This window comes from Macrosteles quadrilineatus, unplaced genomic scaffold, assembly GCF_028750875.1.
Source record: "Macrosteles quadrilineatus isolate MER2022 unplaced genomic scaffold, UCM_ALF_1.0 Scaffold_6__1_contigs__length_79288215, whole genome shotgun sequence".
NCBI classification, from domain to species: domain Eukaryota; kingdom Metazoa; phylum Arthropoda; class Insecta; order Hemiptera; family Cicadellidae; genus Macrosteles; species Macrosteles quadrilineatus.
In genome coordinates, this window is record NW_026542599.1 from 30,722,997 (window position 1) to 30,745,803 (window position 22,807).

At 33.5% G+C, this 22,807-nt stretch overlaps 1 protein-coding gene across 1 annotated transcript; it reads left to right on the forward strand.

Annotated features, from left to right (window-relative positions):
- The first annotated feature begins 1,933 nt into the window (after positions 1-1,933).
- LOC128997431 (sarcoplasmic reticulum histidine-rich calcium-binding protein-like) lies at positions 1,934-20,724 on the forward strand. Its single transcript, XM_054423069.1, has 4 exons — positions 1,934-2,056; positions 14,387-14,453; positions 16,851-17,054; positions 19,023-20,724. Exons 1-4 carry the CDS (start codon positions 1,934-1,936, stop codon positions 20,525-20,527), a joined length of 1,899 nt encoding a protein of 632 aa, XP_054279044.1. The 3' UTR covers positions 20,528-20,724.
- The last annotated feature ends 2,083 nt before the right edge of the window (positions 20,725-22,807 follow it).

Here is a 22,807-nt window from a genome sequence, read left to right on the forward strand (position 1 = left end):
TACCTGCACAGGCCTTAGTATTGGTAAATACTCGTATTAAACATAAGCTTGAGAGCTGAAATTGTATTTTAAAGTATAGCTCATAGACTAAGTTTATTTAATCTTAAAAACAAATTTAACCGGGTTTCAGATTGCCCGGCTAATGATGTCTATGAATTTACCAATACTAAGCCTGTGCATGCAGATATATTCTGCAAGAACTTTGGACTGCCGCCATTTTGTAACGGATGAACCTTTTTTGACGCGGTTTCCAGCAATGAACTCCACTTGACCAGACCTTTAAAATGATGTGCATATCAACCCATGCTTACATTGAAGATTATGTACCTACTCCTCATGGGCCGTCCCCTGGTGAAGGTAAAAAAATTGTAATGCTTGCAAAAAGTAGTTTTCATACATATAAGTTATTGGTGTGTAAGGTTTGAATTTTCTAATGAATTCAGTTAAAAAGATATCTAGCCGTTTCCAGATTTTTTTGTCACCCTGTATATTAATAGACAAGCATGTTTATTGAATACCTGAGGTTTTTCAGGCTAACCAGCGAGACTGATAGAGCCATGCCACACTAGCAATAAAAATTGTCCATGTCCGTGATCCACACTCCCCCCCCCCCACCTATTTGCTCACTACACAGTAAAAGTAAGGTTAAAACTAGAAACGTCCGTGGGAAAAATTCAGCGAGATAAGTTGAGTGTGTTCATTCCCATAAGACGCAATGACCCGTGACTAGTTTTACGTGCAACATCCTTGGAATGTTAGTAGAGAATACACGTGCAAATCTGTTTGTCAGTCTCGCTGGTTTTAACGGACATTTTTACTCTAGTGTGGCCTGCCCCATATACCGTAATGGTAATGTTTCTCTCAAACCCTTGGGTGACGCCCGTGGAAAAAATTCAGAGAGGTAAGATGAGTAGTTGATAGTTGAAAGAAGGAAACGTCTGTGGCAGATAGTTAGTTAGTTTTTTTTATCTGCCTGCAATACTTAAATGCTATGGGAAGGGAGGGAAACAGGTCCACAACGTTGGAAGTGGCGAAGGAAGTAGTTAAGGTGAGCATTGCAGAGTGTAGGAACCGTTTATGGCAGTTGGATTAATGTATCTGCAATACTTAAATGATATATGGGAAGGGAGGGAAACAGGTCCACGACGTTGGAAGTGCTGAAGTAGTAAAGGCAAGCATTGTGGAGTGTGGGACCCGTTTGTGGCATAGAATAACGTATCTATCTGCAATACTTAAATGCTATGGGAAGGGAAGGAAACAGGTCCATGACGTTGGAAGTGGTGAAGGAAGTAGTAAAGGCAAGCATTGCGGAGTGTGGGACCCGTTTGTGGCATGTTAGAATAAAGCCCCCCATACACTATCAAACATGCCACCCGACCTGACAACCTGACCTGACGACGGACCCATCATCCAACCTGACTTATTTCGGGTGTTTCCCACACACTTTCGAGCATGTTACCCAACAAGTCAGGTGAAATATTAGTTCTGAGATGGATTTCAAGACGACTGTAGCTGTTTGTGGGGGATTTTTAGCGATGATTTAAATTTTCAATTTTATTTTTAACGAACTTTAAATCACACTCTGGATACAGTTCCTTGCACTTTTCCATCAGAATATCGTGCTCCTCTTTATGCACATGTTTACTGCAATAGAGTTTACTTTTGACATCACACAACACCTTCTGGTCTCTGTAGAGTTAAATAAATTCTGACCAGAACTGTTTATTATAATTAAATTACATTAGGGAAAATGGGACGGTTATCACACACAACTCGCTAAATACAAGTCAACTGGAAACTGTGGCTAGTTGGGCGAGCAGTTTGACGGTTTCCCACACACGGTCCAACCATCGATGTATAATATAACTCCCATGCATAAAAATCTATGTATAATCGATGTATGTAGTAGAGTATTATACGCGATGGGTCCAACATGTCAGGCGGACGGCTCGAGTCGGGTGGTTTATCGGACCGAGCATCCGACCTGACATACCGTCGAGCATGTCGGGTCGGAACCCACACACCGTCCAATATGTTCGACAAGACGTTGGATAGTGTATGGGGGGCTTAATATATATAATAATAATATAGTATCTGTAATACGTAGGAAGTGGTGATGGAAGTATTAAAGGCAAGCAGCGCGGAGTGTGGGAACTGTTTGTGGAATGTTGGATTAATGTATCTGCAATACTAAGACTGCTGTCAGAATAATCTAATGATTTTCCCCGAGCAAAGCTTGGTACCCAGGTATTTAGTAGAATACAATGCCGTTAATTTGAGCTCTAAATAACAGCTGGGTAAAAAATTACAGTTTTTAGAAATATTTGAACAGTTTCTATTTTGACTATATTGTGCGTCAAACAAATTACTATAAATTGAAACCAAAAGATAATTTCTTTATTGTTATTATAGCCATGATGATTATTTTTATCTCAAAGTATAGTTAAAACTGAAATTACAACTGATGGGTGTAGATTAAGGTCTCCATCAAATCTCAATTGAAATAAGTCCTTTGTTTTGTTGCTACGATTTAACCTAAGGTGATCGACGCTTTAACACCCAAATTAGTTTATAAAAAAAACTAATTTTATGCTAAATACAAATTTTATATTGCAAAGTTTTCCTGGCCTGAAAGATAATTATCTTGATTGCATAACCCTCATTAGTTGTTCACATTAGTAAGAAAAACAATATTCAGTCATGCTTGAAAACATTATTATGGTAAATTTATTTTTAGTTGTCGTTTTACAACATTACGGAATAAACATAAATTTTAGTGTATTCATTTTTTTTTAATTTGTTCAATTTTACGCAACAATTTAATTGAAAAAAAATATATATTGTGTTTAATGACTGAGAGACTCTACCAAATTGTTATTTTGAGAAAACTTTCTAATTCACATGTTTAAAACAGAGCCTCCATTAAGAAATAATGCATTGTTTCAAAATATAAGTTAGTTTTTGTATATAAAAAGTGTATGAAAATGTATTTAACATCTGAAAGTGGTAAATGGCCCTTGAACATTAAGAGCACTGACTTAAATAATGTAAAATATTTGTTCTACAACACTGCATTAAAAATAACAAAAATCAACATATTAACCATTTTTGTTTTAGGAACATAAGTTAACAGATTTTGTCTAAATAGTATGATGCTTTGAGTAAATCGATCTATATAGGTAGCCAATGTTAGTAAAGAATTCTTTTCAATTTGTTTCCCGACAAGCTCACTTGTTTTACTGATATTTGAGATTTTAAATACAATGACGACAGCTATAAATGATCAAAATCGTTCTAAAAAAAATATATTTGTTATTTAATAAGGCAATGGATTCAAATTGTGGTTAAACAAGTACCACTTACTCAAAGGTCATCAAGTAAGGTAAATAATAGATAACGAAGATAGTCAGTTGATAACAAACAGTGGTTAACCTTCTGATGAATAAAGCTTGGTATTTATAATTCTTTCAACAAATTCAATTGATAAGATTGTTCTCAAATGTAGTATAAGATCGGCACTGAAGTTTTAGTTTACAGGAACACTAAATTACATACATAAGAATGTTATATAATATTCCCTAGACCAAAACTCTGAGGACTGAGAATAAAATTATGTAAAGTAAGAAAATAATTATCATTATAAAATAAAATTTTTAGGAAAAATAAAAATAAGAAATTCTAAAAATGAGGCTCAGTGTCTCGCATTTTGACGGGTTCAAGTCTAATAATGATAAAAATCAATCAATCTAATCGAAATGTTATAGATGACCATATTAAGTAGAAAATAATCGGTTTGTGTTTATCAACCATATATTTATGAATTTTACAATTGTTTTTGTAAATGGCTTTACTTACAGAAGGGTTTTTTCACTTCTCAGGTCCTCTTGTCTACACTGTGCTCCAAACTGAAATGACGAGGAAGTATGAGAAGAGAGAATTGACAAAAATAATGACGAGTGTGGTCAAAAAACTCAAGAGTCGTGAAATTACACTACACGGCTGATGACCGGAGAAAGCTCATAGTTACTTAATCGTTTATAGTCAAGGTCAAACTAATGAGATGTGAGCTATAGCTGTGATTTGTTTTCTACTAATTCATGTATAATTTAATTTATTAATAGTATATTAAGTTACTAGTCCTGAAAATAAGTGTTTACCGGACGTCGAATACGGGATTACCATATGAGTCCGGTTCACACATTTTGGACGAGTTACGTATGATAGTTTATGCCATACTACTAAATCTACTACCACCAACTAAATGACTAAAAATCACTAGTGATAAAAACATAACCTCTCAACCACTCATTGCCACCCAAATGTGAATTGGAGTTTACAGTTATGAGAACGACACATTTCAATGGCATTTCATGCAAGTATTAAGTATGGTGTTGAATATTAAACTCGAAATAAAAATTTGTTAAATTGTTGTTTATTGTAAAAAATGTGTTTGAACTCATGAAAATGCAAAATTTTACTTTAGATAGTAACTGAGACGAAAATGGCGTGGTAGACATTATAGCTGAATCTCTATCATATCATGGATAAAACGTATTATATTCATTAAATATCAGCTAAAATATTTTACCGTAGCTAAACTACCACGAAGTTTATAAACTAGCTATACCATTATTCTGACACATCCTTTCTCGCATTATATTGTAAACAGCCCTTTCCTCTATCATTGGCAAGCGGTGGGAGTAACTATATTTTACGGAGGAAATCACAAAGGAAACACAATATTTTTTAACCGTAATTTTTACAGCAATGGTTAAAATGTTAACCAAACGAGTGTTAAATTTTCCTTTATTTCATGCCTGCACATCATTCAAGTTTTTCGATCACATTCGACAAATCGTATCAGGCTAAGGCGTTCTTTTTGGGAGAGCAAAGGTTTATTCAAACAGTATCAATTTTGGACAGGACAAGGTTTTAAAACGTAGTTCCTTATCTCAAGAATCAGCTACGGAACTGTGTACCAGATAATACTATGCCTTTGTTCACAATATTAAAACGTGCGGTTTGAAGTATGGGACAAGTGTAATCTTACTTTATCGCCAAGGATGAAAAAATATAGCACACTTAAGAGGGTTAAAATAATCAATCAAAAAGCTTACTTGACCAAGTTTATTTATTTCATATTACTTTACCACAATGCAATTTTTTCTTTTCTGTTTCTAAAGTCACATTACAAAAAAAAAAATTAACCTAACAATAATGAAATGCGTCACTATATTCATTGTAAATTCAGCAACATAGCTCAACAGTCATCGTTCTATTTGTAGGCGGTCCAATAGTGGTGAATTGTTGGTATAACTACTAGATCAACGCTATCCTACTGGACTTGAATGTTAAATTACTTCGGATGATGGGATTAAAAGATTAACAGTACATTAGTAAAAACATGTCCATTCAGTTGTTGAATTTACTATGAGGAAGTTCGGGTGAATTTTTAAACGTCTGTAATAACTAGGCCTATTTAAAAATGTTAAATTTGAATGATAATTAATTGTATTATCTTGCACTGCAATAAATGCTTCGTATGACAAAAAGGACGTTTAAAAGAGTTTATTTATATTAAATTAACTTGCTATTTACATTTTAACTTTATTTGCAAAACATAATTTTTCTTAGCTTAGTAAAGCTAAGTAAATGTCTAATTGGGTAGGAACAAAGCCAGGTGAAATATTTTTACTGTGACTAAATCCGACTGGTCAAGCGCACAACTACGTTCGAGGTGTATCGGGTTCAAATCCCGGTATTGACAATAAACTACGCTACTACAATACACAGTGGCCCTATGGTTTGAAACCCAAGCTGAAGGTTTGATTGACAAAATTTCGAACATTCTATCAAATGCCAAACTATCATTATGGTTGGAAAATCTTAAACGGATTATCATTGCAATATGTAAAGATAGAGCTATCTTTATTCTAAGCAATATTTATTTATTGACAACTAGAGTGTTGCAATTTGGTTCAGTGCTTAAATAAGTTATTTACAAATATAAAAATAGTTTACCTGTTAATGACTGAAGAGCGAATCCCCCTGTATGTATAAAGAGGTCTCCAAGTGAAGTCGTCAAGTGCTAAACCTTGTGGAACTTCTAACTTATAATTACAGAGAAAGCATAACGTCATACAAGCTAACCATTGAGACACACAAACACTAACACACACTAATATACACCCACACACACATGCATAGTCTGCTAAATATACACCTTATTCATGTATAAGTCATGTATATGGCCATCTCGTGTGTGTGAATTTGTTCAAGGACTCAAATATTGTAAAAACCAGTGTTTACATTTACAATCAATCCTGTTTCAAGGTCATGTTTTATTGCGAGTCTAGGTCACGGCTTTAGTTAGAGCGCGTGCTTTATGTACTACAGATCCGGGTTCGAATCCCACTAATGGCCAATTCTAGATATGCAATGATACCGTGATCGGTGGTTTGGACCACACTTCATGTACAATGAAAGTCTATCTAGAAAAGTAAAAACATAGCAAAAATGGGAGAGTGAATTCGCCTATTTATTGGGAACTCCCTCAAAAAAGTTAAAATGAGTAGTATTTAAATGAAGGTAGGTATTATAGGGATAAGTTAGGTCAAGTTATTAACTCCAATTTGAAATATAGTTATTGAAATTAAATTCAAATAGGTTGCTGGTAAACGGAAATTTCCTTTTTTTCGACATCAAGGGAAAAATATTACATACAAGTTTGCTGCTATCAAGTTCTAGCTACGTTTAAAATACAATCGTAAAGGATTTAAACATAAACTATTGATTATTTTTCATTAAGAATTACGTAAAAGACTATATACTTAATTTATTATTTAAATTTATCTATAAGCAATTATTAATTGAGATGTGGACGTCTCCTAGGTGCGTATTTTAACCAATTGAATGTAGAATGGAGTGTGATGCCTTTTGTAGCTTTGTTACTGACTAAGTTAAGCCGTTTTACTAGCTGAGATCATTTATTTAAAGCCCAATGATCAAGGGAAGCTGAGTCCAGTTTCGAACCATCAAAAAGCTACTTGCCCTTGTAGCAAACTAAATTGTTTCTAATTTTAGGCTAAGTTGAACGAAGAATAATTGGGGAAGATTAACAGATCAGTCAAAGCCATTTTAAAGAATTCCCTAGTAAAATATAGCATCTCATTGAAAACTCATATTTTGTCACATTCTACATTAGGAAATTAAAATGACTAGATAATGTATCTTAGACATCACAGACAAAAAGTGAAATAGTTGACCTCTGAAAGTATTGTTATAATAGTGAACAATTTAAACTTCAACCCGAAATGTTCTGATAAAATCTGCTTCAAACTGTGTATGTATGTGTCATTTTATATTTACGTTTGATTTCACCCTGGAATTATTATATATGTAACGTCGATGTAAATTATATATAAGTTAACATTTAGGAGCAATCAAATTTTTAAACCCGAGAATCACCATACAAATTCCATATGCTTCTTAACGTGACAAATAAGTCAGTTGCACGAAATAATACCATGTTATTCTTGCTATAACGTAAAATGTGAAAACTAAAACAATAACTTTTGATATCTAAACTAAAGAGGCTTGCAATTGATATTTTTCTATTGATTTTACTCTGATTTCACGGTAAACTGAAACCAAAACCTCCTTCGATTCTGCAAGCAAAATCATAAACTAGAGATCAGTGTAAGGTTTCTTTTTGTTTTGATAATAACAACACTCTAAGTATGTATGCATTGGGAAATATAATTGAAACGAATTAACCAACTGCAAAGTAAAATTGCTTCATTATGTTTCCACACAAGCAACACTAGCACAAAAAGTTGATTGTTTGAATTTTGTTTACAAAATGTTGAATTGCCTATCATGTAGGGGTTGGTAGCTAAGTGGTTGTAGTTGTGGTTGTGACTTATACTCAGAAGGTCCCGGTTCGATCCAGAGAAAAGTCAGAAGCTTTCTGATGGTTCCAAACTGAACCCTACTGTCATTGATTATTGTTCTTTTAATAAAATAAGTAAATGGGGACTAAGCTTTGCACAGGGAACTTTATTAGTATACTCTGAAAGTATTCTTTGGTCAATGTCATCTGTCCCAAAAATATTGTTTTGCAGTCTAACTCCTGTTAAAATAATACTTTTAATATAATAAATGATAAAACAATAAATAATATTTTATGTATATTTAAATAAATTATATTATTTTTAAAATAATAAAACTTTAATAAAATAATGGTGATGACTAAAGAAACACCTGATCTAGTCAGTAACAAAGTAACTCATATCATCCAACTTCATTCTACACTCAACCTTTATCATATTCTGCTTGAAATGGGCACCAAAGAGTCCGTCGAAGAACATAATATAATTGAATTGACTTTATAATCTGTATATTCTAAATACAATCGCAATGCAATGTTAATGACAAAAATCAACTGGCAAAAAAATCACTTAATAACATTACAAAATAATTTACATAGCACTACTAAACAAAAACAAAAATTCATTCTAAAACAATACTAAATAATTACTTTAAGCAGATTATAGACGAATTTGTCCATCTAATCGACTTGAATTATTTAGAAAACACAATCCTAATATTATATATTTCTTTAATACTCTCATACTAATCCAAATAATTTTTTTGCCACACTAATCCTAGATGAATGCTATTCATTTTCTATTCTGATAATAGTCAAGATTTCCACCAAAGCAAACCAGGAAATCCCACATAATTCCAATAAATTTGACGTAGAATAACGGAGTTCTGCAGAATTTCAACAGTCCTGCTTACGTCAAAACTGTCCACATGTTTAAGGTCCAAAGTGCGTTGACCGTTTTGGCCACTTTTCCTGTCCCCTCCTACAAATAAGGGTTACATCCTCAATTGTCATCTAGTTCAGCCGTTCAGTCTTGATTTGTGTTGTGCCTGCTAGAGATCTCCAATGACATCTTAACTGCATCTGCGAAAATGAATTACGCAATCTTGGTGAGTTTTACAGTTTTGATTATTTATTTTCCGGTTATAATAACGTTAAATATACTACAGTTCTTAACGCCTGCAAAGATAATGTGTCAGTTAATCTTAAATAACAGCAATTATAATTTAATTGAATTTAGCTTATATCTTAATAAATTGAAGGAAGAAAATGGGGTTGAGTTTATAAAATGATTATAGTTGTATGATGCAATCAAGGTAATTTATGCCACATTGCTTTCGTGACGAATCATGTAAGTAAAACACGTGTTTTCATTTCACGGTAAAACCTGTCTCAAGTGACTATTGGAACAACTATCAGTCATAAGTTAGGGATTTGCCATAATTAAAGACATACTATTCGTTAAAAAGTTCTTGTATTAGGCTATTTTTTTAATCCTACGTATTTTCCAGGTTACTCTCTTTATTTTTAAATGTTAATACAGCAAATAGTTTTATATCCACAGATTTGCGTTTAAAATAGTTGAGAACAGTTTTTGAAAAATTAAAATCTAGCCGGTGTCGTGCCAGAAGCGACCGTGCCAGAAGCGACCCGTGCCGCTAGCGACCCACCAATTTTCTACCGTGCCGCTAGCGACCCAAGAATTTAAGGCGGGAGGCGAGTATGAATTAACGCCGATTCAACTTATATTCTTAACAAAAACTAAACAGAATTTCACTATAAAACCATTAAAACGATTTGCTGTCACATTAAATACATAACAAAGTACTCCTGCGCAGCAGTCCTGCAGACTAAATTTATTCCCATTTGGGGAAGAAATAATAGTTTTTTTATGTAAATTGTATCGTATAATTCATACGACTATACATTTACCAACACATATCCATAAATAAAATAAGCAAACTATAACAGTTTGTAGACTCCAGGTGCATTTATTGTAATAGGCCTATTATTTTTTTATTCTTTCGTGTATGTGTGTGTGAAAGTTTATGGACATTAGTAAACAATGATAAGTATTTTTTTCCAACTGCAATGTTTTGACAATGGTGGATACAAGCCGAAACATGTAAACAACCTACTATTTGAGCTGTTTGTCAGATTATAAGGTATGTAAACCTATTTATCACATTAAATATTACAACTCAGGAGCTAGAATGGAAATGAATTATAACCAAATTACTTAAATTACAAATTACATATATTTTTTACGAATGGTGTTTTTGCTCTCTCGGGGCATCAAAACGAGAAATAAAATAGGTCCCGGGTCTAGATCTTTCAATGAGACCTACGGTAACAGCTTATTCCCTAAATGGAAAAGAGTATTCTAGCTCAACTAAATAAAGAAGATTTTGAGGTTTCTAGTCATAGTATGGCAGCTTACAACCCCTGATGTTGTTGACCTGCTATCACGAAAAATGACTAAGACTCTACTAACTCAAAAATAATAATATGAGGCAAGAAAAGGGTAGGGATTTATTGTAGAAAAACTCTATATATTTATAATGACGAAGCTATCTATACAGCTGATGATTTAGATAAAAAAAACTCCCAAAAAATTAAAACGCTTATAAAAATTGTGGCTTTTGTTATGCCTATAATCCCGGTTATGTCACAAATATTGTTTCTTTTGCACCTGCTAGTATGTTGTAGTAAATGTACGATTTATATATTTGTAAATATTTTTTTTTTTAATTTAATGATTTAAAATATATAGTCTATTTTTATTGTTTTTATATTTTTGCACCGTTAGATAAAATTTTTAGGTCAATAACTCCATTGCATTGTTATTATATAATTATCTGTTTGTAGGCTATATCACCAAACAGTTTATTGCTCTTAATTCATCTTTATACAAATCTTGTTTTTTTTTTAATTCCAACTGTTATTGTTACACAAATAAAAAAAAAAACTTTGTAGCCAGACTGTTGATTTTTTATTATGAAAGTCCCTATCTGATTGGCTGTGTTTTCTGAACTGAAATATGTATTTCCTAAAGATCAATTTCATTTCAGTTTCGAAATATGTTTTGGAAATACAATTACTTCTATTATGCAGTAAATTTGGGGGAAGGGAAGGAATCATTTATAAACATCGGAGAGCCATTTTAAACGTAATGAAATGAAATAAAATAGTAAAATGAAAACAAGCTGTTGTAATTAGGCCTACGCTTTACAACAGGCAGGACGTTGAAGAAAGAGTCCAACTATCTATTTCAAATCCTAATCCAAACATAATATGTTAACAATAATTGTTAACACGTCAACTTCATTAAGCTCCAAGAAGCCACTATCTCCAAACAGGCTAGTAGAAAAAATCCAAAGTTTGACGATTCGAATGGTTTCTGCTTTTTGAATTTTGAAAATGAACAAGCATTTGACATAAAACCACATTAGGACAGGACGACGTCTGTCGGGCCAGCTAGCGTTTTATAAATATCTATTTTTTTTTTTTCAATTTAGAATATTTATTTACTGATAGAGGAAATTTCTCACGCACGGACAGTAGCCTATGTGAGGGGGATTTCTTATTTAATGACTATGTCAGTATATTATTACATAACTATGGCATAATTATAAAATATGTACTGACAAAGTATTGTAACATAGTATTTTACTTACTGAAATAAACATTATTTTGATTATATTTGATAAACTACCTCCATGTGAAGTTTTATTTAGATCTTTTGAGTGGTTCCCATGCGATTAAGTAGTAGACCTATACAAACACACATCCACCATCTCATATTTACATATTTATTTAATAAATTGAAAAATAAAGAAAAGAAAAGTAATTGATTATATTTGGCTTTTATAAAATGATAAAAATTCAAGAACAATTGTTCTATTAAGTTACCACACACATAACTCGAGTCTATGCTAGCAGCTGGTAACTAGAGATGCTAAAACAGCTCTTTAGGCGAATATTGAGATCTTCCAGGTGGTACATATTACTATAACAAGAATAGGATTTGTTTATAAGCCATTAACACCGATTTGAACAAAACATTGTAAAACCCTTTATCAAACAATGGGTCGCTAGTGGCACTCACGCTACTACCAGGGTCGCTTCTGGCACGACTTTTGCTGGGTCGCTTAACATTTTAAAGCGTTATTGTATTTTTACAATCACTGGCAAGGCTTAGAAGCACATCAAATAAACTAAAACTATTCCCGTATCAGATGATAAATGTCTAAGATCATCAAAGCATTGATTTCAGGATCAAATAGTTCTCAAAATGAGACAAAATTAAAAATTCCGTTTCACACTATAATAATACTTTGCAGGAGTGAGGAAAATGTTTAGATATTACTAAAATTTTATTTTTATACTTTAGGCACTTTGGTTATTTTTGTTTAGTTACATCTAAATATTTCAAATCTAAAGCATGTTTGCAAAAATGATTTGTCCTTTACTGTCAATATTTTATTAGAATATAACGAACCCGAGTTTGCACTCTATAAATACTAGGCTACTAGGATAATTATTTGTATAATGCATACCACCTAATGATACACTATGTGTTAAACATAATCCCTGATGAATCGGTAATCCCTAAAGTTAACATGGAAATAATGCTAATCTATGCTTTGTTTATAAAATTTTTATGGGTGTTTATTATGTATTTTTTATTTTACCAAACTTAAAACCCCAATTTCAACCAATTCAAACAATATATTTACAAACTTCTGCTTCTGTCTAGTTCTTTCTTTATTCACTGATATTATAGCACACTGTCAAATTGACCTTAATATAGAAGCCACATTTATTCGATAACGTTGCCAATCATAACCGTTTGCTGCGGACTAATAAGATTACAAGAGTTCCACTTGCAGTACCAAAGACGACGGTACTTCTTTTAATGTTATACTGTATATTTATTTTCTAGTAGTGTGCCCGTTCTACGGGCGGGGATTTTGGAGTCACTTAAATATTATAATATTCAGAACAGCAGTTTGTGTGCATATCAAGTTTGCAAATTTTTCTAGGTATGCAGACAAAACTATTATGGAAACAAAATGTCTTTCAAGTAAATGTCACGTGGATAGACATTTTTTTAGTCTATACTTGATACAAACCACTTTAGAGCGAAACAGCAGTGTTATGGATCTTTGAGGCAGAGCCCTGAGGTAAATGAGTACTTTCCACACGGGTCAATTACACACTTTATCCCGTTTCACATTTTCATTACGGGTCTCTTTTCCGTGAAATGCTGAGAAAAAATGCACTAATAACGGACATGTACACAAACATACAGAATGAAGACACAATTGAGTTGAGACACAGGTGCTGTATTATATGGAAAAAATATAATACTCCAACCCAACAGTTAAAAATTAACGTTTTAAATCATTTGTAGTCTCATACAAAATTTTACACGTGTTATTACTATTTAAACTTACTTAGTTCCAAAGTTTGCCTAGATTGTTGTTCAAAAAACTGTTTAGTATATAAAATGAAGTACAAAAGACGATTTGGATAAATAGTTTAGGCAGTGTACAATATAAAGGCCACGAACTATTAATATGTAAACAACGTAAAGCGTAAACAATTCAATGATGTGTGCCCAAAAAATGTTTCACACAAATGTGTTTAATATTTCATAGCATGAACTATTATTAGAACCCAGACGGAATATTTCATGACATAACATATTGTATACGCATTTTATTTATAGGGATATAGACCTATAGTTAAACATTACACATTTCCTGAAAACGCAAATAATTTAACATAGGAATTTGTTTTGGGTTTGCTTACAAAACGTGATCACGATAATTGCACTACTTGTACACAACTTGTATACCTAATGTAAACATGTCAGTGACAGTTTGAAGAAAGGATCTTGATCTAATATGAGTTAATTATTTCATAGATTACGTACTCTGTATACAAATTGTTGGTATTTGACTATTGACGTATGTAGTAAACATCTAGTAGAAAGTTTGACCAAAATCACACAAAACTGTTGTTTTGAACGTTTGTCATTTTATTCAGTCCAAAGACATTCTCGTCAATCCAGTGAATTGAATTTTGATATATATTCTGGTTTTCTTGGAGTAGGATGAATAAATTTGCGGTTTAGCATCACAGGCATAATGACAGACAAACACAAACTTATATAAGACTCGTTTTGGCTTTCCTTGGCCATTAAACGTAAAAGTAACCAAAAACCTTGATTCTATGCAATGTACAGAAAAATCTGTAATCCAAACATATAAAATTCAAAGCCCTCACTGACTCACTCACTCACTCACTATCACTAACTCTCCTACCTCTTCCCATTTACCTAGGAGGCTGAAATTTGGACCACTGATTCTTTGGAAATTAAATAGGAAAACGAAGTAGATTTTATTCTGATCGGACTTTCGGTCTCCACCAGTATTTTAGATTGTATGTTATTCATATTTAATATTTGAATGTTAAATGCCCATGTTACAGGCATTGCTAGCTCTAACTGCGTCCTCGGCTGTGCTAGCTACACCTGTGGACAAACCTACATTTGAAGGTAGTACAATTATTTATAGTATACTTGTTTGAATCCGATTACAGTTTTAATTCAAGAAAATTTCACTCTCTGTCCCAAACTTTGAACTATACACTCAGTTTAACACTGGCAAAAGTTCACTGACCTATCCGTGAATTCTTCTATCACTAACGATAGGCAATATAATACTTTGTATTTACTTTGTAACGTAAGTACTTTGACCCAGGGTTTTATCTTTTCTCATTTGGTAAGGCATTGTTTACAACTTGCTGAAATGTTTATCGATTTACAATATGTATTTTCAAGAGCTGAATTAATTTAGATTCATTAATTTCAATACAGCAAGATATATCAATTATTGAAAATGGGGACGCCTCTAGGTGCGTATTTTAACCCAACTATGAGTAAGGGATTAGTGGCGCGATCTGCTAGTAACTAAGGCCAACATGTTCCTTCGACACAGCTGTTAATGAATAGCCCAATGGCAACTAAGAGACCTACACTTTATAGTGGAATCCGAACCACATATTGTCTTGTAATTAACGAATTAGTCTAATTATCAGGATAATACTGCGGGTAGTCATAGTACTCAAGGACGTTAATCCACACCAGGGAGTATCGCATCCACAGTGAATGCCTATAAATATCCACAATTCGTTACCTCTTAGTAGCTGGATGACAGGACGACGCCACCGTCCCAGTCAGTCTATGATAGTAAGAGAATAATAAAACAAATATGTTTTACGTTACATTACCTGTGAGCGTTTTAGATTTTTCATTAGGAAATATAACATTGTGAGGGTTTAAGCATAAACTAACCTACTCGGTATCACAGTATTTTTAAGGACTTTACAGTTTTATTTAATATAAAATACTAACTGAAATAAAACTGTTTCTTATAAAGTTTTTGCCTACTTCAACCTAAGATATTCACGAATTGAACTGATTTAATAATACATAAGGTAATTATTGATAACGACCCAAGGCTAAAATCATCATTCAAATAACGGATGATCATTTAGGTAAAATTATTTTTTTTCGTTTAGTTTTAAACTATGATAATAGCATTCATTGTAGAAGAAAATATTGAAAACTGAGGTGGTTTACGTCCTATCATTGTCTTTATATCAACTTGTCAATGATTCATAAAAATGATCTAACTTTTGTATTCTTTTGCAGCGTTTCCAAAAAAGACTCAAAATTAAAGTAGATACAGCAAAGCGTATTTACTATTTAATTCGAGTATTAATAAAAACATTATAACAATTTATCATAGATGGTATGGATTTAAATTGATTGAAAAGTTTTTGTTGTCACATTAAACATCAAGGAATACTTAGACTATGACTTGGAACAATTTTATCTCAAGCAAAAGGTCTTTGCCCTTCTGTAATGTTTTCAACGTGCATCACTCCTAACAACTGTGCATTTCTCGAGTGGCTGCGAATCACTTTCTAATGTTTAACATCTCCTACTAAATTCGTTGGAGTTTTTTTTGTTTTAGTTTGGCTTTAAATTAAATTATTTTAAACTATTTTTACTAACACAACACATATAACACTTATTCCATAATATAATGCAACAATTTCAATGTGAACAATTATACTATTAAAGTTAAATAAGTAAAATTATGTAATACTGAAACAAATAAAAACATACAAACAAAATACCAGTTTAGTAGAAGCGCTAACCACGACATACTAAGCCCCCCCTACAAATGAAATACAAATATTATTATACAAATAATGTTTGAATTGTAACACATTTTAACGTTTGTATTATATCTCCTATTTAGTTTAGCCATAACCTTGGTGAGATACCAGGAAAACTTAAAACATTGGTTTTATGAGTTTATAATACCATAGATAATGGCTTACATTACTTTTTTCAGGTATTCACAAACTAAAAATTCCTTTCGTTTACGGGACTCACCTAAGTCCAAATCGCCTTGGAACCCCCTGCAGGGGCTAAGCCCCCCGCCACCAATTGGACCTAGGAAAAATAAATTTAAACAATTTTTTTTCGTTTAATAAACGTAAAGAAGGTTTTTAGTCACAGTTCAAGAAGTTGGAGTAACTTTGGAAAGTCACCAAACTTTAAAAATACCAAATATTTCAGGGGAACCTACTCCTTTTTTGGGAAATCCCAAACCCTTCTGTAACCTACCTCTTTACAAGGCCTACAGCCACCACTGAAATTCACCTATGTTTTCCACATGGAATCAAAGGAGGATCTGTTGGCACAAAGTTATATGTATAAAGACTTCCATCATAGAAAATATAAATCCTAATATAGGCTGGCTTCCAAACTATAGCGAAATCCAAGATAACCTATTTGGATGCTAGAACCAGAATTTATTTATTTTAGTTCACTCGCATTATTCAGTTTCGCATTATTTAACAATCTTTAATTTCCCAGCAACTACGTCACCACAGAAGTCCTCAGACCACAAATGTACGGGTGTCCTTGCTTGTCAGCTAACAGCAGATCCTAGTGTTGCGAAGGATGAACAGGCAAACCAACCCTTCAAGACTTCAACTCAGACAAGTCTTCATCGCATCCCTCTGGACAAATCAGTCAACCAAATCATCCCTAAGGACTACCAAGGGACGGACATATTAGGTACCAAGGCACATGTACTTTAATAGATATATTATTTAATCTTAATCTTTAGAGGATGACGAATGTGATCGTCAAGAACTATGTTTATAATTGTTGCTTTTCAATTAAACTTGTTTTAGGGAGATTTCGTGATGTTACGTCATGTGTGGTAAAACTATTGTTTGGTTATTGAATTAATATTTCACACAAAAATTACTTAATGTGCTAGTCAAATAATATATATTTTATTTCAATCGCAGTTACATGTAAAATATATCCAAAATCATGCTTTCATACATTATTTTTCCTGGGTACTCGTTCAACATAAATGTTAATTGAATAGACTAATTGAAAATCAATCCAGGCAAATGGAAATTCGCTTAGTCGGCAGGTTTGCTGCAGCGGGGGTATTGTTAACTCAGAATGTGAAAACTTATTTAGGCTACCTAGGATACAAAATATATGACCTATAATTGTATAGGTTTTCAGGTATAATCAAATAACATGTTGAATGATTAGAATGGTTTACACTGTAAACCATGTCAGCAAAAATAATAACCACAATGGTTTTAAAATCTTTATCTACATATTTCATTTCCTCTGTTTACATTTTAATTAATTTATTGGTTTTATATGGCCAACCTATGTGATTGAGCTAAACAAAGGAAATCTTATAAAACTAAGTGGCACGATTGAGATTCTACCCTACATCGAATGGTTTAGTGTAACTGTTTTCTACACTAGCCAGCTACACTACTTTTATTTCTCCTGCATTCTTACCCAGCAGCAATCTCAATTAGGTAAACAGATAAAAGGAATGTTTGTGTTTACTTAGTTAATTGTATTCATTCTTTACTCCTAGCTCTCTACACAAAATTAAACTCATTGTATAATGCTCCCTTTTATTTATGGTATCCTTGGACTCTTTGTACACTCAAAATTTTCATTATAATATACTGTATAATGATTATAAAAAATAAAATAAATAGTTTATCAATCAAATAAAAGCGATGGTAGAATTAACTCGCACGTGCTTTATGTTAAAGAATATATTTGTTTTTAAAGTATTCGAAGTAAGTAGAAAGATGAAAGATAACCATTCATTACTGACCCTTCGGAATCCATACATGAAGTAAATTTATGTAATCACTCTCCTACATTAAACACGAAAAACAACAATTAATTGAGCATTGATAATAATTTAAAAAAGTTAGTTTAGTCCAATCACAATTTTTCATCTGTTCGAGTCCTCAAAAATTCAATTGCGTTATTTGTAATTTTTTTTATTTCAATAGCAGTTAGGTTTTAAATATATCAAAAATCACGCTCTCATACATTATTTTTCCTGAGTAACTATTGAAATTTTACTAATTTAAATGATTAACCATTCATATTTTTCTCCGCTAGGTGTTTTGCGTTAATCTCATATATATGGTCAGGTATATAAGTTTTGACATAGCTGCTCAATAATAATTCAACAAAACCAGTAAAAGTAGATTTCTCATCCTTATGGAATAGCTGAAGCCAACTTTATTGTTAGTTCGGTGCACTGTAGATGTCGTGTTTTGTTTACAATTAGTTTCTTGTTATTTCAGTTACTTTAAACATCGTTTATCTAAATGAAGCGATCTAATCATAAACAATAACTCGTCCCCTAGTTATATAACCAAACATTAAAGCAAAAATAATGAAATTACCCCTAAAACAAAATAAACAAAATTATTTTGACACTAGCCACCAATGTCACCGGACATGAACTGGACAAGAAAAACGAGCTTTAGAATTTACCACGGAATGAGAAGTCTACTTGTGTTGGTTAGTCCATGGTAAAACCTACTAAAAATCATATCGGCCAAGTAAATTTTATTTAAGTTCAATTTCTTTGATGTTACTTCTAGGTAACAGTTGAGAACACCTTTTTTGCATATTATTTGATATAGCTAAGATTTTCTAATTGATGTATATTTATTTTTATGTTTTCTTTTTAAGTAAATCCTGAAGCATCTACCCATGAGGACCAAGAGAGAGTCCAGAGACAAATCTTTCCTGACGCAGCAGGCCTCCTAGGAGGGGTGGTGAAGGATGTCGTTGGCGGAGTGGCTGGACCACCACTGGGTTACCATCGTGAACAAGAGTACCATCTTCCACAAGGTGGCTTCAACCACGGATATAACCGCTTGCATCATGGTCAAGATCACTTCCATCATGGCGAACATCACTTTTTACCTGGTTTTCACCATGAAGGCTACCATCGCGGGCAAGATGGATTTTATCACGGACAAGATGGATACCAACATGGACAGGGTGGATTTATTAGGCCAAATGGTGGGTCCCAACTCACACAAGGTGGAAATGGTCAAGTGGGATTTACTAGGCCAGATGGTGGGTCCCAACTCACACAAGGGGGAAATGGTCAAGTGGGTTTTCTGAACCAGAGGGAGGAGATTCGACAAGAATACTCAATTGGAGCAGGTGGGTTCACCCAAAACGAAGATCCATTAAAATCCTTCATAAGAGGTCGGAGGCATGCACACCCTGGAAAATCGTTTCACCACGATTCTCCTCATGAGGAATCGTTCCATCACCCTTCACATCCTGAAGAATCTGTCGGTCATCATCTTCCCCAAGAAAAAGAAAAAGTACATCACGTTTCTCCTGATCATGAAGAACAATTCCACCATCCTCCTCCTCAACATGGAGACTCTTTCGGCCATCATCTTTCCCATGAAAAAGAAGAGGCCCATCACGTTTCTACTCACCATGAAGAATTGTCCCACCATCATCCTCCACATCATGAAGAATCTTTTGGCCATCATCTTTCCCATAAAAAAGAAGAGGCTCACCACGTATCTACTCACATTGAAGAACCCTTCCACCATCCTCATTCCCCCCATCCTGAGGAAATGTTCCATCACCCTCCTACACATCCTAAAGAACCATTCCACCATTCTTCACCTCATCATGAAAAGCCGGTGCACCACTCAGCTCCCCATCTAGGAGATCTCTCAAATGCATTTATAAGACATCGGAGGCATGTAGATTTTGAACCGAAACACCCTGTAGACCCAATTCACCACTCCCCACCACATCACGAAATACTAATTCACCATTCTCCTCAACATCATGAAGAACCATTCCACCATCCATCTTCCCACCACGAAGTACCAATCCACCATCCTCCACCACACCACGAAATACCAATCCACCATCCTCCACCACACCACGAAATACCAATCCACCATTCTCCACCACACCACGAAGTACCAATCCACCATCCTCCACCACACCACGAAATACCAATCCACCATCCTCCACCACACCACGAAGTATCAATCCACCATCCTCCACCACACCACGAAGTATCAATCCACCATCCTCCACCACACCACGAAATACCAATCCACCATCCCCCACCACACCATGAGATACCACTCCACCATCCTCTCAAGAATCATGTAGAGCTGACCCACCATGTCCCTCCTCATCATATATAAACATTCTGAAATTTCTCTGCAGGCATTTTATAAATAGTGTTACTCTTATATAATTTTGGCAAATGGCTGTTGTTGAAAATTAGTAAACAAGCCTATCATTTGTTGGAGTGGTTATTAATTTGCCAATACTTAGTTTGAGTGGTTTTTAATTTATCGATTTTTATATTCATGAACTTTGTAATAAACATTCTTACTAATATTTGTGTTTTTAATCCACCTAGCAATCAGATGTTACACAAGTAATAAATATAAAATAAAAGTTAATTTATTAATGTATTATTACATTTTTACTTGGAATGTATTACCAGGGTTGAGAGTTTTGACGAAACTAAATTCATTGGTGATATGTTTATAAAGCTCTGTCCGATCATCAGATAATCTGACTACAGTAATTATAAATGAGACTTGTGATGAAAAATAAATTAATTCATAAACATTATGTTACAAAAGATGTTTTCTGTAGAAAGACCTTTAGTATGCAGATATTAATTTTGAAAATATTTCAAAATTTCCTTTTGGATAACGTTTTAGTCCGTAGGATAAGGAGGTTCCGAACCACTTAGTATCGACAAAAGCATAAAAATTCATAAACCTCACGCTCCAAAATCTATACCTTCATCGTCAATAAATTCATCGATTCAAGGTTACTCGTTAACTTTTTCAATCAATCTTGTTAAGATGTTAGTGCAGAACAAAACAATCACATTCAATTTTGTAAACACACTTAGAAAACATCAGCTGATATGATCAGCTGATATGATGACGATAGTTGCAGATCGGGCCAAACATACACATTGGAGCTTGTCCTGTTTGTACTGATAAGACTTACCCTTCCAGGAAATTCTGATGTGTCCTGAGCTAAATACTGATTGTTTAGGGGTGGGAGTCTGTAAAAGCTTAGATAAATTATAAACTGCAGCATCCTTTCTATGAGTTCTACATGATGTTGGTGTCGACCCCTCAACATGGTTCCAAGGGTGCTTTACCTTGCCTCAGTTAGATCTGTGCAGTCAAACAACATATGGTTCATATTGTCAACCCTCCAAGTAATTTAAGTATTAAATATCAAATATTAGATTATGTAAAATTGTTAAATTATTTATTTAAATTGTTTTCTGGAAATGTCACTGATTGAGTATTGCTTTGAGCTACAATATCAATTGAAAGATCATATTACCAATTTCACTTTAAAATTAAAAATAAAATATATTAGTCTGTAAAGCTAAAATTACTCAAAACAACTTCTACGTTTTCAATCAGCATTGTTGTGAAGTACTATTGCTACATAAAATAAAAGAGCAACTACATTATTTAAACCCTAGTCTTAATACTTTAATACTTTTCTTTGAAATGGCGACCATACAAAGTAGTTATTTTAAGCCAAGTATGAATGGAGATGAGTGTATGATGAGTGGCGCGATCTTGTAGTCTTGTTAGTGACTAAGGCCAACATATTCCCTTGACACAGCTGTTAATAGCCCATACAGCTAATGGCGACTAAGGGACCTACAGTTTATAGTGGAATCCGAACCACATTTTTTCCTTGGTATATACGAATTGGTCTAATTATCAGGATAGTACTGCGGATAGTCGTAGTACTCGGATAGTACTACGGATAGTCGTAGTGCGGACGTTAATCCACACCAGGGAGTATCGCATCCACAGTGCATGCCTATAAATATCCACAATTAGGGATAGTATACTCTTTCAATGATATTTATTACTTACTCGTAAAATCGGTATGTCCGAAAGCTTGTAGTATGTGTGTTAGTAGTAATTTTTGTAGCTTCTCCGGCACAGAGTATTCTTTAGTCTGTGTCTTAGGCCAGTGGAGTACTTAGAAATGTCGGAAGAACACCGCGTTTTAATTTCTTTTAATACAATTAAGAACTGCGTTTTAAAGCTATAAACAACTTGACTTACAATATAAAAACTATTGGTGTTGGTATTAAACATGTGAGTACAAACTAAATGACAAATAGTGGATGATACAGGTAAGGGCATGTGTTAATTTGGTTTTTTATTTGATTTAAAACATTTAAAATCATAATGTTACATTGTTGTGAATTTGTACGCATTTTAAAGTATTTTTAACGAATCAGTCTACACAATTTATTGAAGTGTAGATGGTGGAAGGTAGATACAGAATGATGCAATCAACCAAACAGATTATGGAAACTGATAAGTAGGTCTAGGTCAAACCTGTACTTTATAACTTCGATACGCGAAAGATCATAACTGGAAATAAAACAGACAATGTTAGTTCCATAATATTTCTAC

Coding starts and splice junctions, on each gene's coding strand:
- LOC128997431 (XM_054423069.1), top strand. CDS start 1,934: ATGTCAGGCGGACGGCTCGAGTCGGGTGGTTTATCGGACCGAGCATCC. Junction 2,057..14,386: donor TCGACAAGACGTTGGATAGT/GTATGGGGGGCT, acceptor CCCATGTTACAG/GCATTGCTAGCTCTAACTGC. Junction 14,454..16,850: donor GGACAAACCTACATTTGAAG/GTAGTACAATTA, acceptor TTAATTTCCCAG/CAACTACGTCACCACAGAAG.